The sequence below is a fragment of the Bemisia tabaci genome, chromosome 2 (genome assembly GCF_918797505.1).
Source record: "Bemisia tabaci chromosome 2, PGI_BMITA_v3".
Lineage (NCBI taxonomy): Eukaryota > Metazoa > Arthropoda > Insecta > Hemiptera > Aleyrodidae > Bemisia > Bemisia tabaci.
The window spans coordinates 15,876,921-15,891,946 of NC_092794.1; the positions used below are offsets into that span (position 1 = coordinate 15,876,921).

Sequence of the window (15,026 nt, forward strand, 5' to 3'; positions counted from 1 at the left end):
TGACCTTTTTACATTATGATTCAAATTCAGATATCATGATGGAGAAGAATTATTAATTGACTGATGGTGCTTCCTCTCATGATAAAGTAAACCTAAAAATCTTTAAAATTGCTGAAGGGCACATTGCTCTTGAGCTGATGAAAAAATTAGAGACTAAAAAAAAAATTAAAAATACAGTATTTACTGATGTATTGTCCGCACCTTTTTTTTAAAATTTAATCTCTAAAAGTGGGAATACGTGGATTACATGAACTGTTGCCTCCTCACACAACTCACGACAAAAATCTGACCTAAGCTCGTTACTAAGTAAATGAGCAAAGGCGTGTTATGTAATGCTACTCTACAGCAGATTGGACAAGCTTCCCCGCAATTTTCAACTTTACTTGATACTTGGGCGGTGGGAGCAATTTAGGTCAGGGTTTGACGGAGACATTTGGTCAGATGAGGATTAAAATTCTTCGAAGTGGTGACACAATTTATAAGATAATGCTCTTAGACCAGAATCGTTTTCAGCTTAAAAATTCAGCAGAAGATGCTTTAGAAAGTTAACAAATGCTGAAATGTGGTGGACTCAGAATTCACCATAAATTGAGCATGAGCAAAAATTTAGAGGAAAAATGAAACAGTAGAGCATATGGATATGCTGTTGATGTTTAAGCATATCATTAGAGTCTTACCATAAATGATTTCTTGTTTATTCATGAGACCTTTGTTCAGGTTAGGCGGTTTCTCAGTACTAGTATAATTTTCCATATCCTCAGCATGTTCAGTTGGGATGGAGCAGTCTGGACCTGACCAGTCAATATCACAGAAGCACTTATTTTCATTATTACATACCTGCATAAAATTTGCAAAGAAAAATAATCAAATCAACAACTGATGTATGATTAGAAAAACCAAAATTTCATTTTAATTCCTCAAGGATAGAAACCAAAAAGAAGAAATTGATTTGAAACTCTTAAAAGTTTTTAATTTTAGAAGATGCAATACTACCCAGGTTGGTGAACTGACTTACAAACCAGAGTTTTTTTTAAAAAAAATAATACGTTATTCTCTCCAATGAAGGATTTAATTATTAAAACTCTGCCATCCCCTCTCCCTCTTTTTTTTTAAACTGTAATTTTAGAATTTTCATTAGAGGAAAATCAATAAAAACCTAGAAACTTTATGCTCCTTTGCTGGAGATGACAAAGTCTGCCTAAGGGATTTATTTTAGGCAAGTTAATATAAAAATAACCACAGCTGGAAACTTGACTTCCTCCATTCACTTGTACTACATAGCTGAGAAAGGTGTGTTAATCCTTCTACCAAGACAAATAACACTCTTCTTCCCAAAGTAACACTCAAGGACTCGTTTTGTACAAGTTATGAAAACAAAAGTAAACAGAATTGAAAATTTAAATTCTTTCATTTACTTTATCTTCCATTTTGTGCCTTTAAAATATCTGCTCTTACTTGCTTTAAAAAACGATTCCCCACAATGGTCATGTAGGATCTTAAACTTCCTATTCCAATTTAAACAAACTGAAAAAAGATTTGGCTGGTCTTACTAATTGTTCATGCAAATATATTTAGATAATTTTTATTTGTTCTAAGATATAAAAGTATAAATAACATAATTTAAACTTACACCATGACCAGAACATTCCATATTTACATGATTACTAGGACATTTTGTTTGGTCAATGTGCATAAAAAGGTTTGAACACGTTTGATTAACACAAATCTGGAAAATAGATAAATAATAATGCATCAGTGGTAGTTGAAAATATTAATAACTAAGAGAAATGGGCTGAAAAAGTATAAATTGATAACATCGTATCGGCTTAATTAAACGCTTTGAACAACTTTAAAAATTGATGATGAAATTGATACAATTTTCTTTCTTAAGATGGAAACTTCATGGAGTGGATTCCCCCAAGAAAAAACTTTTTCCAAGAAAAAAGGAATCATTCCTAATTTTGTCATGATCACAGCTATATAGAAGCGATCACAATGCATATGAATTACTGGCATGGAAAACATTTTTGACACAGCAAAATTAGGTCTGCCGAAAAACAGGATTTTCCACGAACGTAGATTTACATATTGTAAAGTAAACTATTTTACTTTTTCAATTGATATTTTGTTAAGATATTAAAATTTTAATAACTCATTTTTGGAGCTAATTAAAGTACAAAAAATTGTAAATTGAAATTTTACTTGGTTACAGAACAATCAAAATATTGGCGGTTATAAAAAAATTCTTTAAGAAAAGCGAATTTAAAAGTTTCTTACAAGATTTTCACCACAAGGAGTGCCATCTCGGACAAGTCCCATATCTGGCAGTTCACCATTTAGATCCTGACCACTTGTTGCTCTAAAATTAAAGAATGACATACATAGCATTAAATTTCTGATGAAAATACAATTTTTTTTAGAATAGATACCCTATTGCTACTGTCATATCAACAGTAGCTCATACATTATAACATTGAACGACATGATTTGACAAGAATCTTTGGATTTTCACTTGTAAGAGGGGGAAAAACAAAGATTTCAAGTATGAGAAAGGGCATTGGTCGTTTTGATATTAATGAAGCACTAGCCAGGGTACGAATTGAATCATTGTGATACAAGTTTCCAAGTCAAAATTTCAGTGGAACTTGATTTGGTTGACGAAAATAGCTTAATATGATTTTCGTCGCCCAAACCACCTTCTATGAGAAATTTTGATTAGTGAACATGTATCAGAATCTATTTCTTACCTTGTCTAGCAGTCGACGAACTTTTCATATGGAACAAGAATTAGTGGTACTTCGTTCACAGCTTGTCCTCTTTAGTCCAATTCTCACGATTCAACTTTTCATCTGACAAAAGCAGATGAAAGGTTGAATGGATACTTGAAGTTGAATGGAACAAAATTTGATTCAATTGCCATTGCCTATATTAGCAAACAGAATTCAGGTGCTTCTGTCAACTTCTGGTTGGCAAACACAGCTTTGACTGTTGCCAATTAGAAGATTTTGTTTCAAATTTTTCAACTTTTTACCCGACCGGCGCAACCAGTTGGGTGCAAAGTTGAATTGACTGTTGAACGTGAAGTCAACTTCAAGTTTCCATTTAACTTTTAAACTGATTGTTGTGTTCTCGTGTCAACATCACACCACTATCTAACTTTTCACTCAGAAGAGGAGTTGAATAAAACGTTGAATTATGTGGATTGGGTTTTAAAATGCTGGAGAATGGGTCTGCTCAAAAAGCTTGTATTGAGGAAATGCAATAATTATTACGCATGACAAAAGTCCTTAACTTGCCAAAACTGCTTTCAAATATTAGTTCTTGGCCAGTCATTCCACAAAAATTTAAATAAAACAGTGTAATTAAAAAGTGTTCACTGACACGAGTCTTTCATGCAGGGTGTCTAGTTTTTTTTTTTCATTTTGGGAAATCCTGATTTTTGACTGCTAAATCCTGATTTCATAATTTTTCCAAATCTTGATCAAATCCTGAATTTTTGCGGAGAAAAATTGGCGAATATAACTTCCCAAAAATAGCTCAATAAAAAATCTGATCGAACAATCCTGATTTTACGACAGATTTTTCCTCAAATCCTGATGCTAGACACCCTATGTAATTTTAGCCAGATTTCCTAAACTAAATGTAATGAGGTAGAAAGATTTATTTTCCCCCACCAGATTCCCTCAAAATATGGCTCCGTAATTCTGTCTAATTATACAATTGTTCCACGACTTTTTCAGAGCTGCTTTCGTGTTATATTTTCTCATGACCTACAGTTGTCTTTAATGAGTCATGAAAACTAGGATTTTTTTGCATTTCTTCATCTTGATATCTCAATGTTTTGAGAAAACTGGATCACATTCCAAGATATAGTTACTTACTTGCACTCAAACTTCTTTCCCATGATGGAGATTATTGTTCGAGAGTAAATTTGATTTTGACTAGCAGTCGTAGGAATCTGAGTACCACCTTGGCAGTGTAATGAACCACAAAATAAATTGCTGTAAAATGAAAATTATGGTTAGACTCCTTCAATTCACTGAAAACTAAAATTTGGAAAACAAAATTATGACAACATTCCGTGCGGATCGCACAGAATTTAGAGGAGGCATCAACCAGAAAATGCCACATGCATTGTAGCATAAACTTTCCCATTACTTTAAGTCTCTTTTGCAGGACTGAGAACTTAAACTGGAAATTGTCAATGTAGTGTTTTTTTAATTCCGTGACCTCCGTGTTCCTTTTTTTAGTTCCGTGGGAGACAAAGTTCTTCGCTTTGCTGATTGGATGGCTGAAAGGATGGTATTGTGCAAGAGGGATCTAGTTTCTTTGAAGGGAAGAGGTCTGTTCAGTTTGAAGCTTTGCTATACAGCATTTAAGAGCATAATAAGACTTGTTGGCATGATCTAACAAGAACTGGCTTGTGGTTCTTTTTTCCAAAACATGAATCTCTGGTAACACATTTATCAAAGAGGGACCACACAATCACAGTTACTGCCAACAAATTATTACGGGTACTTAAATCTCGTTTCCCAAAACACAGATGCTTTGGGGCCTCCCTTCAACACCTAACAGATTCGTCTTTCCTTAAAACTCTTATTTCTTTTTGCATGATACTATTCATTTTTATTTTTGTCAAAATCAGCAATTTTTTTTCCTGAAAGCTGGCTATATTTATAATGAGCAACCTCAGAGAGGTATAAAAGATACAAAATTCCAGTCCTTAATTTTAATTTTATACGACTACCTTCTTTTTTAAAGACATACTTACTCCAAATCACACTTGATGTAATTGCCATTGTTATCTACTCCACAATGACCCCAAATGGATCCTTTCAAGTTAAATTGTTCGTAACATTCTTTTTCACCAGGGGCTCCATCTGGAAAGAAAAAGAAGTTTTTTTAATAAGTCGGTAAGATTTGTAAAGCTTTTTCACTAGCTTTTTCAAAAAAAAACTTCACCTGTAGGGGATAATTCTGGCAATTTCAAATAAAGTTATCATCCGGGAACTCAAAATATTTTGGATACAGAACATTCTGACTAAAAGTCACTGTTCCTGCAAGAAAGAACGGACAGGTATTGATAAGGGTCAAAATCAGTCCACTCTCGAAATTCCGAGATTGTTTTCATATTTTGCAGTTGATGACGTGTATTTTACAGAAACATTTGTGTTATGGCGTTTCTGGCTTTGAAAGAGAGGCCCAAACTTAGGTCCATAGGCCGAAATCCACAAAAATTTGTTTTTTTTTCTAGTGTTCCACATCAGATATTCCAAGCAACATATCCAAAGCTCATTAACCAACACCTTTGGGCCCAGCATAAATTTTTATTTGGAACACTAAAAAACCACGAATTTTCATGGACATTCGCCTTTGGCCTGCCGTTTCAGAGCCAAAAATGTGAAGATCACCGAAACTTGATTTCTGTGAAATACACGCCTTCAACTGCAAATTAGCGAAAAATCTCGAGATTCTGGGAGTGAGCAGAGTTTGGCCCTTATCAATTACCCTCTTTCATAATTTTGCAGAGGCCTAGAACTATCTGGTTTAAGAGGCAGCACTGTAAGCCTTTTTCTTCTGTTCATTTTTCATTTGAATGATCATTAGAATTCACTTCAGACAAGTTGATATTTGTTCATTTTTAACAATCATGTGTGGGGCACCGTTTTACAGATCAGCCAACTTTGACGTTACCCTTGGTCAATCTTCAATTACTATTAAACTGTGACAGCATAGCTGCTTGCAAACAAGGGGTAAATAAATGTAGACTAATCTTACGCGATTTCAACTCACTCTCGAAAAAAAAAGTTCAATTTTATTGAAAGATGACTAATATCAAGACTATTATGCTAATATGGACTGAAATATATTTTCCTAGGTAATCTGAATAACTGACAAAATGACGATATCATGAATGAAATTCTCATACTTACTGTAACCCCAAATTTGTTCACATTGTAATTTGAAGGTGGGACATATACCATTAAAGCAGTAGCCAGTGTTATTTGCACATGGGTTACCATTCTTTTTATACACATCTGGAGGACACTGGCCATTTTCGCCATCACAAAATTCAGGCAAATCACATTCGTTTGTTGATTCCCTGCAAATTCTGCCACGTTGTACAAGCTAAAACAGAGGTGAATAAAACACTTTTTTGAATCTGGTAAGTCAAGGGTAGAAGAGTGACAAAACGTGGTCAATGATGGAAAAATTTTGTTACAATATCCGTATAGGGGAGAACATCAGTGCTTTCTTCGTCTCTTTCCAATCATGTATGATAGGTTCAACTGAATAGAGATAGTTTATTGTAGTACATACAATTGTACAGTTATTTTGATTTTGGCATTCTGGATTGCATTTCATAGTAAAGAATACGAACTAGGTATACAGGCCATTATGAAAATCTTATTCTGCTTGAATACTTAATAATGGCTGTTACAATACCCTCCCCCTCCAAAAAAAATGAACAAAAACATGATGCTATACTACGAAACGATACAAAAAAGGACTAAGTTATGCAGACATCATGTTCAATCTTCCTCTGCCTTGTCATTCTTCCTAATTTAGTCTCCCCAGTCTCTCTTTGATACATGGGTTCACTCTCAAATATTTTTACTCTTACCCGACCAAACTACCAAACTGTTCAGCTGTAGCCTGATGATGAACTTTATGATAACCTACTAAAGTTTCATCAAAGTGTACGGAAAGCCAGTGAGCCCTCACTGGTGTGCAGGGGTCTTTAAAAATAATAAAAACATAAGTTAAAAGGTTTACCTTGCAGGCTTGACAGCATGGACCTGAGGCACATTTTGATCCGGTAGATAGCTTACAAGTAAAAGGATCACAGCAAGGGTCTTTGCTTCTGCATTCTTCTATCGCACCACAATCACAGTCTTCACCTTCTTCAACAATGCCGTTACCACATAATCGTGGGAATGCAAACTTTGAACAGAAAGTATCACAAATTTGTGAGTAAGTCATAGAGAGTTCAGCAAAATATGGACAGTGTGTGTAAGCAAGTGAAAGTTGTAAGTTTATGATTAAAACGCGATCTGAAAAGCTATCAGTATTCTTCATTTCGTTCAAATCAATAAACTCAGATAAGATGCTACCATCCGCAATGACCTGCCTTATTGGAACTGTCAGAGCTCTTATTCTGTTCATCGTTCTCCTGTATGCCTGTCTTTTGAGTTGTACATCCTCTAAAGCAAAAGTACACCAGGTGACACCTCGGTTTCGCCAACTCCAATAGTGTTCAGTTAGAGTTGCCTTATCCTTAAAACTCTGTACAGGTTTTCAAAGCCTACTATAAGATCAGGAAATCTGATTAATAAATTGAGAATGACTTAAAACTCTGGAGTGAAAGTCTGAGAAAAATGTTTGTACAGTGCAAAACTGCAGAAGGTTAGGAGATATGATGAGGAGAGAACTTACCTCATTAGGTTTATTTAAGAGGCATACTCCAGACCCTGAGTGCAGTGTGTTTTCATAGTCTGCAAGGGAGCATTCACTAAATTTATAAGGCTGTACATCGTGTAAACCTACTATAGATTGAGCCATGATGCATCCATGCCAATCACGACAGCAATTTTCACCTGCAAAATACGAAACAAAATATCAGATGTCATACAATAATCAAATTCATATGTGTGCGCAGGTACATTTGCTTGTATGTGCATTGTAGGAGTACATGATAGTTATAATGGCTATAAGCAGTAGTGTTCTAAGAAATTTCTCGCCAGAGAAAGAGATCCCCAAGACTTTGTGGCTTAAAGTCGTGTTTACCTAGAGCCATGCAAAGTGCTGACCTCTCATCAATTTACCTCGACTGCTAGGTTTTGTCAAAGTTGAATGAGTAATTGGACAAAATTTGAACTGTCTACTGATATGACTGAATGCTTAGAATCTGAATAAGACATCAAATCTACAGGGGGCCAGTCACAACAATAATTCCCGATATTGGTCTGATTTCTCATGTCTGGGTGCACTGAAGTCTTGTTTCTCACTTTCCATTCATCTGAGTTTACCTTTGAATTTCTAAAAGCCATGGAAAAAAGAGGGGGGGGGGGACAAGCTGCAATTTGCCTCTCTTTTCTTTGTCTGGCGCATAGGTCTACGGGTCAGTCCAGTAAAATGTGTGAGAGAAAGAGACAATATCTCAGCTCATGACTTTCTTACAGCCTGTCTTTTACTTCTACAAACAACTTAATAAAAGCAAAAAAGGTTAGAATAGTTTGTTACACTTACGGCCATCGTCATGCGTCATTCCTAAATTGTGACCAATCATATGAGCCATTGTACCTGCTAATAAATGCGGCTCGTAAGTATCAATGTCGACACTAATACCTATTGCTTTTGCAGTACAAACATGGTCAGGTACAGACATACCAGCTTCTCCAGTTGTAAAAATTTCTCCTCTGAAATTCAAAATGCAAAATAATGAAGCTACAAAAACAACAGCACGTTACACACCAGCAAATTTATATTTGCTTGGCTGCCATAGGATTCAGTCTGATGGTGCAGTCAGGTCAAATATGTTGGTTTCGATACAACTTAAGTACGCCTACCTTCCCAATTTTAATCAAGCTAGCTTCCAAAAAGGTAGTTTAAATGATTGAATCAATGAGTCAATCATTTTCAATTTACTTTGTTTTCATAAAAACCTAGGGTGACATCTCTTGCGACAATTGTGGGGAGGGGGAAGGGGGATGCTGTCAAAAAAATTTCCCAGAAAAAGGGTTTCTTGGACTGCTCTCAAGCTGAACTAACCACCACCCCCCCCCCCCATGCCAAATTTTGCCTCCTGCCTTTAGAAATGGTCTGGTAACAAAACTGTCTGAAATCTTTGAGCAATGTCCCATAAAGACTTTGGAAGGTTGTAAGCAGCAAGAAGTCATAATATACTGTCACAAACAAGTAATTTGAAGAATGGCTTTGAAAAGATAAATATTGGCAGTTGCTTCAATTTGGTAAAGATGCCAGGCCACCTTAGATTTATTGAACTTTAGTAGATTAATAGATTAAAATATTCTTAATCTCTGTCTATTAGCTTAGTTCAACTTGGCGTCATTACTTGATGGGCATTTCAAGTTGCGCGATTTCTAATATGTTGCTAAAGTCATAGAGAAAATTAATACGCAATCACTAGGTACTTACGTGAGTAGCTGAGTAGTATCCTTCTCTACTTTAAACAAGGATCGTGATGTGTATTCATTAAAATTGACCAAAGCACGCGATATATCTTGACTTTTATTGATTTGCACCTGATTGGCAGCTTGCCATGTTTCAATGTAAACAACTGACACCCGCGTGTTAAGAGTTCGGAAGTACTGAAAAAAAATTTTTGATGTAAGAAAACAAAATAAAATGACTAAATTCAATAAATAATCAATGGGTCAGCAGGTCGATTGTTCCGACTAGCTACTTTTTGCTACGTCCACCTATTATGACATGCCTGCAACTTTGATGCAGGAAAGAATCACACACTACGCATGTGTTCAGGGTTGAAATCTTGGCAAAATTGTATTCCAACCTTGAGGTGATTCGACGGTTGCCATTTTTTGTGGCAGAGTTATATGCCATACTTATATCGCATCAATTCGTTCCATAATTTCAGCTACTTGTCATTTTTTTCAAATTTTGAGATCGCACTTCTGTTGTCATGAAACTAAAGAATTCATGTACCAACTTTGACGAAGAAATTCAACGTAATAAGGGCAGGGTTTTTTTAGAGGAAAATTATCGCATTCGAGTGCAGTTTCGACATCAGTATCGAATGCGATATTTTTTATCTAAAAAAACCCTGTCTTTGTGATGTTGACTTTCTTTGTTAAATTTGGTACATGAATTTTTTAGTCTCCTGACAAGAGAAAAGCGATCTCAAAATTCGAAAAAAAATGACAGGTAGCTAAAATTATGGAACAAAATTGATGCGATATATCGCACGTCGCTCTGACACAAAAAATGGCAACCATCAAATCACCTTAAATTTTATTCCTACTGTATTTGAATAAAATAGATTCATTTTCCAAAGAAACATCTATGCCCGTTTGTAAATGTGATGTCAATAATACAGCCAGCTGCAGCATGATTATGAGGGAACAAATTAAACTCCATTTGATCAAACAACATCTTTGGCTGGTCTGGACTTCACATTTGAGGAAGTAGGTAACCAGTACCTACTTAAATATATCGACAAATTTTATTCTCTAGATGCTCGCTAATATTCAAATGAAGATATAACAACCTTACCACATTTGATCAGACAAATTATTTTGCAACAATAAAGAAATCTGCGCCGAATCAATCAAGAAAAGAATCACGTTTATTTATTTTTGTTTACAAACTGAGCTCCGGCGAGCCCGCGACGCGTGCTGCGCATGCGCCATGAGCGCTATGCAGTTTATGAATGAGCCATTCAAGTCAAAGCGGACCAATGAGAGGCTGAGAATTCGTTGTCGTACTCATCGTAGTACTATGCGTAGTATTTTGTGGTGAGTGTTGTCAGATCGAATGAGCGAATGTCTGTATGAGCTCTCCAGGCCGCAAAACATGATAATAGACCCAAGATTCCCAATAGAACTTAGTGTTTACTTACAGTTGCGACAAAAATGTACCATAAAACAGTTTGCGAGGGGTGAGTCTCTGGTGCGCGTGGAATTAAAATCGCGAAAAATCAAAGTCTTGGCTGATTCTAATTTCGAGATATCGCAATTTGAAATTTCATAGTAAATCCAATTTTTCTACGGATCTTAATCCGCTTTTCTATTTATTTGTTCATTGAATCGACGTTGATCGGTTCACGTTTTTACTTTTCGTTCGATTCTTGTCGACCGCATACATACCCTCTCGTTACATGCAGACTATACCAATCATACTATTTTTTTTTTTTAAACTGAACAGTTCGCCTTCTGCTGCGTCTGCAGCAACTGTTGTTACAAATATTTTGTGCGTCCTGATTTCAGCTCACTGCATACTTGACTCTCTGAAGGCGTTTAATGTGCGAAAGTAGAGCACCCTGTTGGAGGCTAACAGAGGTGTGATGGAATGAATCGCTCAATCCCTACTCCGCTCGTTCTCCAAGAGATCGCGCTACTTGCGCACATGATACGCCTTCAAAGAGTCGCGTATGTAATGAACTAAAATCGGCACGCACAACATATTCGAAACAACAATTGCTGCCGGCGCAGTAGAAGGCGAATTATTCAGTTAAAAAAAATAGTATGATAGGTAGTCTGCGTGTAACGAGAAGGTATGTATTCGGTCGACATGAATCGAACGAAGAATAAAAACGTGAACCGATTGACATCGATTCAATGGACAAATAAATCGAAAAGCTGATCAAAATCCGTAAAAAACCTGCATATTCTGAGAAAATTTCAAATTGCGGTATCCCGAAATTAGGATCAGCCAAGATTTTGCTTTTTCGCGATTTTGAGTCCACGCGTGTCATAGACTCACCTCCTGCAAACCGATTTTGGGTATATTTTTAAGCGTGCCAGTAGGGCTCGCTTTTTGAAATCACTCGGATGTACTATAGTACAGCACACAGATCAACTAATGCTATTCAACGGGTCGTCCAAATACTTTTTTCCTCGCACCCGTTTCTTTGTCTTTGAACCATTACACTGTCAAGCCCTGATGGTCTTTTACCAAAAAATCTAATGAACTGCTAATTGGAAACCCTTGAGAACATTTTTCTGTCAAAACCGTATTATTCAATTTGACAGAAACCTCATAGGAGCTTTCTTACGCTCGGAGGACTCAACTCTAGAACCTTCTTTCCCGCCAAAACTCTATAGCCAATGAGCGTCTTGCACTGTAAGTGCAATCTGTGATGAGCCTCGTGACTCATTATACTATGTACTAACCATGGCCCCTGCCGAAATCCACTTAAACCACTACAGTTATCTCGCGATATAGCTTTGGGTGTCCGGTTTCGAGCAAGGCAATAAAAAACGGCGAGGCGATTAACCGATTAACCATTCACCGTGATGCCAGGATCCACCAAATTTTCTCAAAAATTGTTTTCCGTCTATTTAGCGAGTTTTTCTTTAATTTCCGTTGAAGTACAAATAAAAAGAGACCTCATTTGTACAAATCGGCCGAATAAGAGAGAAGTTACAGTTCGAAATCCAAAGAGATTAACTGAACGCGATTTCGATGCACGGCAGTTCGCCCAAATCACGGTCGTGCGCAAATGCCGCATATCAGCTTAAAATCAAGATAATTGGACGGAATCTTTAAAATTAATTTACATTCAACGTTCATGAATCAATATTTTCTCCCAAATTTAGCAAAAAGTACCAATTGATGCAAAAAGCAAAGACGTGAAAATAAGAGGTATTTGTCCAACATTTCAGTTATTCGGCACGCTTTTCCAACATACTCATGTTGGATTTTTTCTTCTTGTTTTTCATTGCCTCAAGATCACTGAGTTCTCATCTAACGCGCAAAGCGCAAGACGTCTTCAGATTATGAGCTGCCCAGAACTTTAGACGAATAGCAAAAGGATGCTGCTTTCAGTCAAAGAAATGAAATTGAAGAATGTGAATGAGGAGTAATAAATCAAAGAGAGGAAAAAAAAATAGAATATAAGAATTTGAAAAATGTGCATTTTGACCTTAACAAATCCCTCCTCCTGATAAAATACAAATCCTACGAAACTTAGTAAGTATTTTTCTTTGAATTTTCTGTAGGATTTTATTATTTACAGTTTAATCGGAGTAAGTATCTGAGTAAAAATGTGGGGGGGGGGGGGGTGGAAATTAACTTCCGATCGAAATGAATACCTCACCGGAGGCAATTTTTTAACGTCTGAATGTTCGCATTGAGTTTTTCATAAGCACGCAGTAGGCATGAACAAGCAAAGACAAACTGCATGCTCACAGAATTATTCATACTCACAAGGTCTGCGATGTTTGCAACTTGAATGGCATCATGGACCACTTCTGCTCTGGTGCTCCCATTCCTTCTCTCGAACTGTCAACAAACATCATAAATAATTAACATAAGTTGGAAGAAAAACATGTGGATTCGTCCAATTCGTTAGTATTTATTCTTAAGAAAGTTAAGATTGAGAGGAATAAACATTGTGATGCGTACCTACCTATCTACTCGACGTGGAATGGACCCCGTTAAGCAGAGAGAAACCAAGTAACATCAGTTATTGCCTATAATTTCATCGAGCAATTTATCTTTTTACATGAAAAAGGTTGTGCGGATTCATGTGAAAATTTCGGTGAATTATCTGCATAGCATGAAGCAAATTCCTTGAAATTTTCAACGGAATCCACACAAACGTTCTCTTGTAAAAAATTAAATTTCCCAGTTAAATTTGGCAATAGCTGATGTGGCTTGCTTCCTTTCTGCTAAGCGCGGTCCATCTACAGAGTAACGATTTGCTGAAGACTATAGGGTAACATAGAATAAGTTCGGATAGGTACTCACCTGTCAGTCTTTACCTAGAGGCGAGCGACCGATAAAAATGGACTATCCACGAGCTGGATCTAGTCCATTTTTTTATTGGTCACGCATTGAAGCGCGCCAAAATACGCCCGCAAGCAGGGGGTCTACTATAAAACAGGCTGACCAAAAGTCAGTACTTTTACGGTAATTTTTCAGTAGATTCCCAAGAAATTCAGTACCTCCTCAACAGAAAAATTCAGTACCATTTCAGTACCTCCAATTATTGACGAAATTCAAAAAATTTCAAAACTTTTAATTTCGCTCCTCCAATTGAGACAAAAATGACAAAAAAATTAGAAAAATTCCGGACCTTTTTTCGAAATTTCCGCACTTTTTCAGTACTTCCGGACTGCCCCTAAAAAATCAGTACTAATTCCGGACTTTCCGGAAATTCCGGACTCGTAGACACCCTAGCAAGCAATATTTATTTACTTTTATATACCTTCTTTGTCCATTTCAAACACCCGCTTCCACCAACAGGCTCCCTCCATATCCCCCCTGTCTCCTTTGTCTATAGCTTTGTCTATTAATTTCAACAATCAGCCGGCAGTTTGCAAGCATGGCGCTGCCCGCGACGCGACGCGGAGAGACAATGGCGAAAGAAGGCGAAGATCCACTGACCCAGTTCCGAAAATGAAGATGCTCATCGCGGCGAAGCCCTGCCCCTGCCCTCTGCCGCCTTTGAATAATTTCGAAAACCCTTCTCCCCGCACCGGGGCCCGGGACCGGGGGAGGAATTAAAACGGGGAACAATCGTCGGGGCGGCTGAGGTTTCGACTCGGGATTCAAAACCCTCCGCGGTACATCATCGTCGACAATAAAAAGCTGGGCAAAAGAAGGGGGGAAAAAATAATAAACTCTCGAGCACAAAAGGGCCCGGCCCGGGATACTGTGACTTTTTTTTATACGGAACTGGTAATTCTAATTTTTATTCATAGAAGTTTGACGATGATAAAAATGAGCATCGACATGAGGGGGGGGGGCGCGGTTGGCAAAGGGCGGCGGTGAGGGAGGGGGGGGGGAGAGTGGCAGTTTGATAAAGGAGCAGCTCGGGCGCGAGAGGGGAAAAATGCTCGCCATGATTCAGCCCAGCGTGACAGTGGAAAACTGAGTGCAAAAGGATATTATCAAGACCAGACTCACTGAGCCAAGGAAAAGGAAGCGAGGATCCCATGCGTGAGAAATTTAACCCCTTTTGCTCGTCGCCCGTCGCTTGCCACTCTCGGTGTTCCGCCGCGCGTCAATTCATCAGCGGGAGGAAAGTCTATCTACTTTCTACTTCCATCGGGGGGGGGGGGGGGGGGAGGAGGAGGAGGGGAAGTGAGCGTCCTGAAAATCAGTGTAAAATATCGATAACCTCTAAAATGCATACCATTGAGTGGGTACACTATACGGAAAAAAGGTATCACAAGCCAACTTTACTCCTAGCTGATTTTGGCGCCAGATATTACAGTACCTAGTTGCACAAGCCAGATGTATGGTCAAGTCAGCTGAAATTGTAGTTGGATCAACCATACCTCTAGCTGGTACCCTCACAGTTACCATTGGTGTGGTAG

General features: G+C 37.5%; 1 protein-coding gene across 12 annotated transcripts in view; it reads right to left on the reverse strand.

Moving 5' to 3' along the window:
- Positions 1-15,026, reverse strand: part of mmd (disintegrin and metalloproteinase domain-containing protein mind-meld) — a 292,368-nt gene that overhangs the window by 27,019 nt on the left and 250,323 nt on the right. For all 12 annotated transcript variants that reach the window (XM_072296762.1, XM_072296759.1, XM_072296764.1 and 9 more), the window contains exons 11-21: positions 12,910-12,984; positions 9,160-9,332; positions 8,251-8,420; positions 7,438-7,598; positions 6,778-6,945; positions 5,934-6,129; positions 4,772-4,880; positions 3,882-4,001; positions 2,278-2,359; positions 1,631-1,726; positions 678-837 (exon numbers count right to left, since the gene is read on the reverse strand). In XM_072296762.1, coding sequence (XP_072152863.1) covers positions 678-837; positions 1,631-1,726; positions 2,278-2,359; positions 3,882-4,001; positions 4,772-4,880; positions 5,934-6,129; positions 6,778-6,945; positions 7,438-7,598; positions 8,251-8,420; positions 9,160-9,332; positions 12,910-12,984 — 1,510 coding nt within the window. The remainder of the gene's footprint in view (positions 1-677; positions 838-1,630; positions 1,727-2,277; positions 2,360-3,881; positions 4,002-4,771; positions 4,881-5,933; positions 6,130-6,777; positions 6,946-7,437; positions 7,599-8,250; positions 8,421-9,159; positions 9,333-12,909; positions 12,985-15,026) is intronic.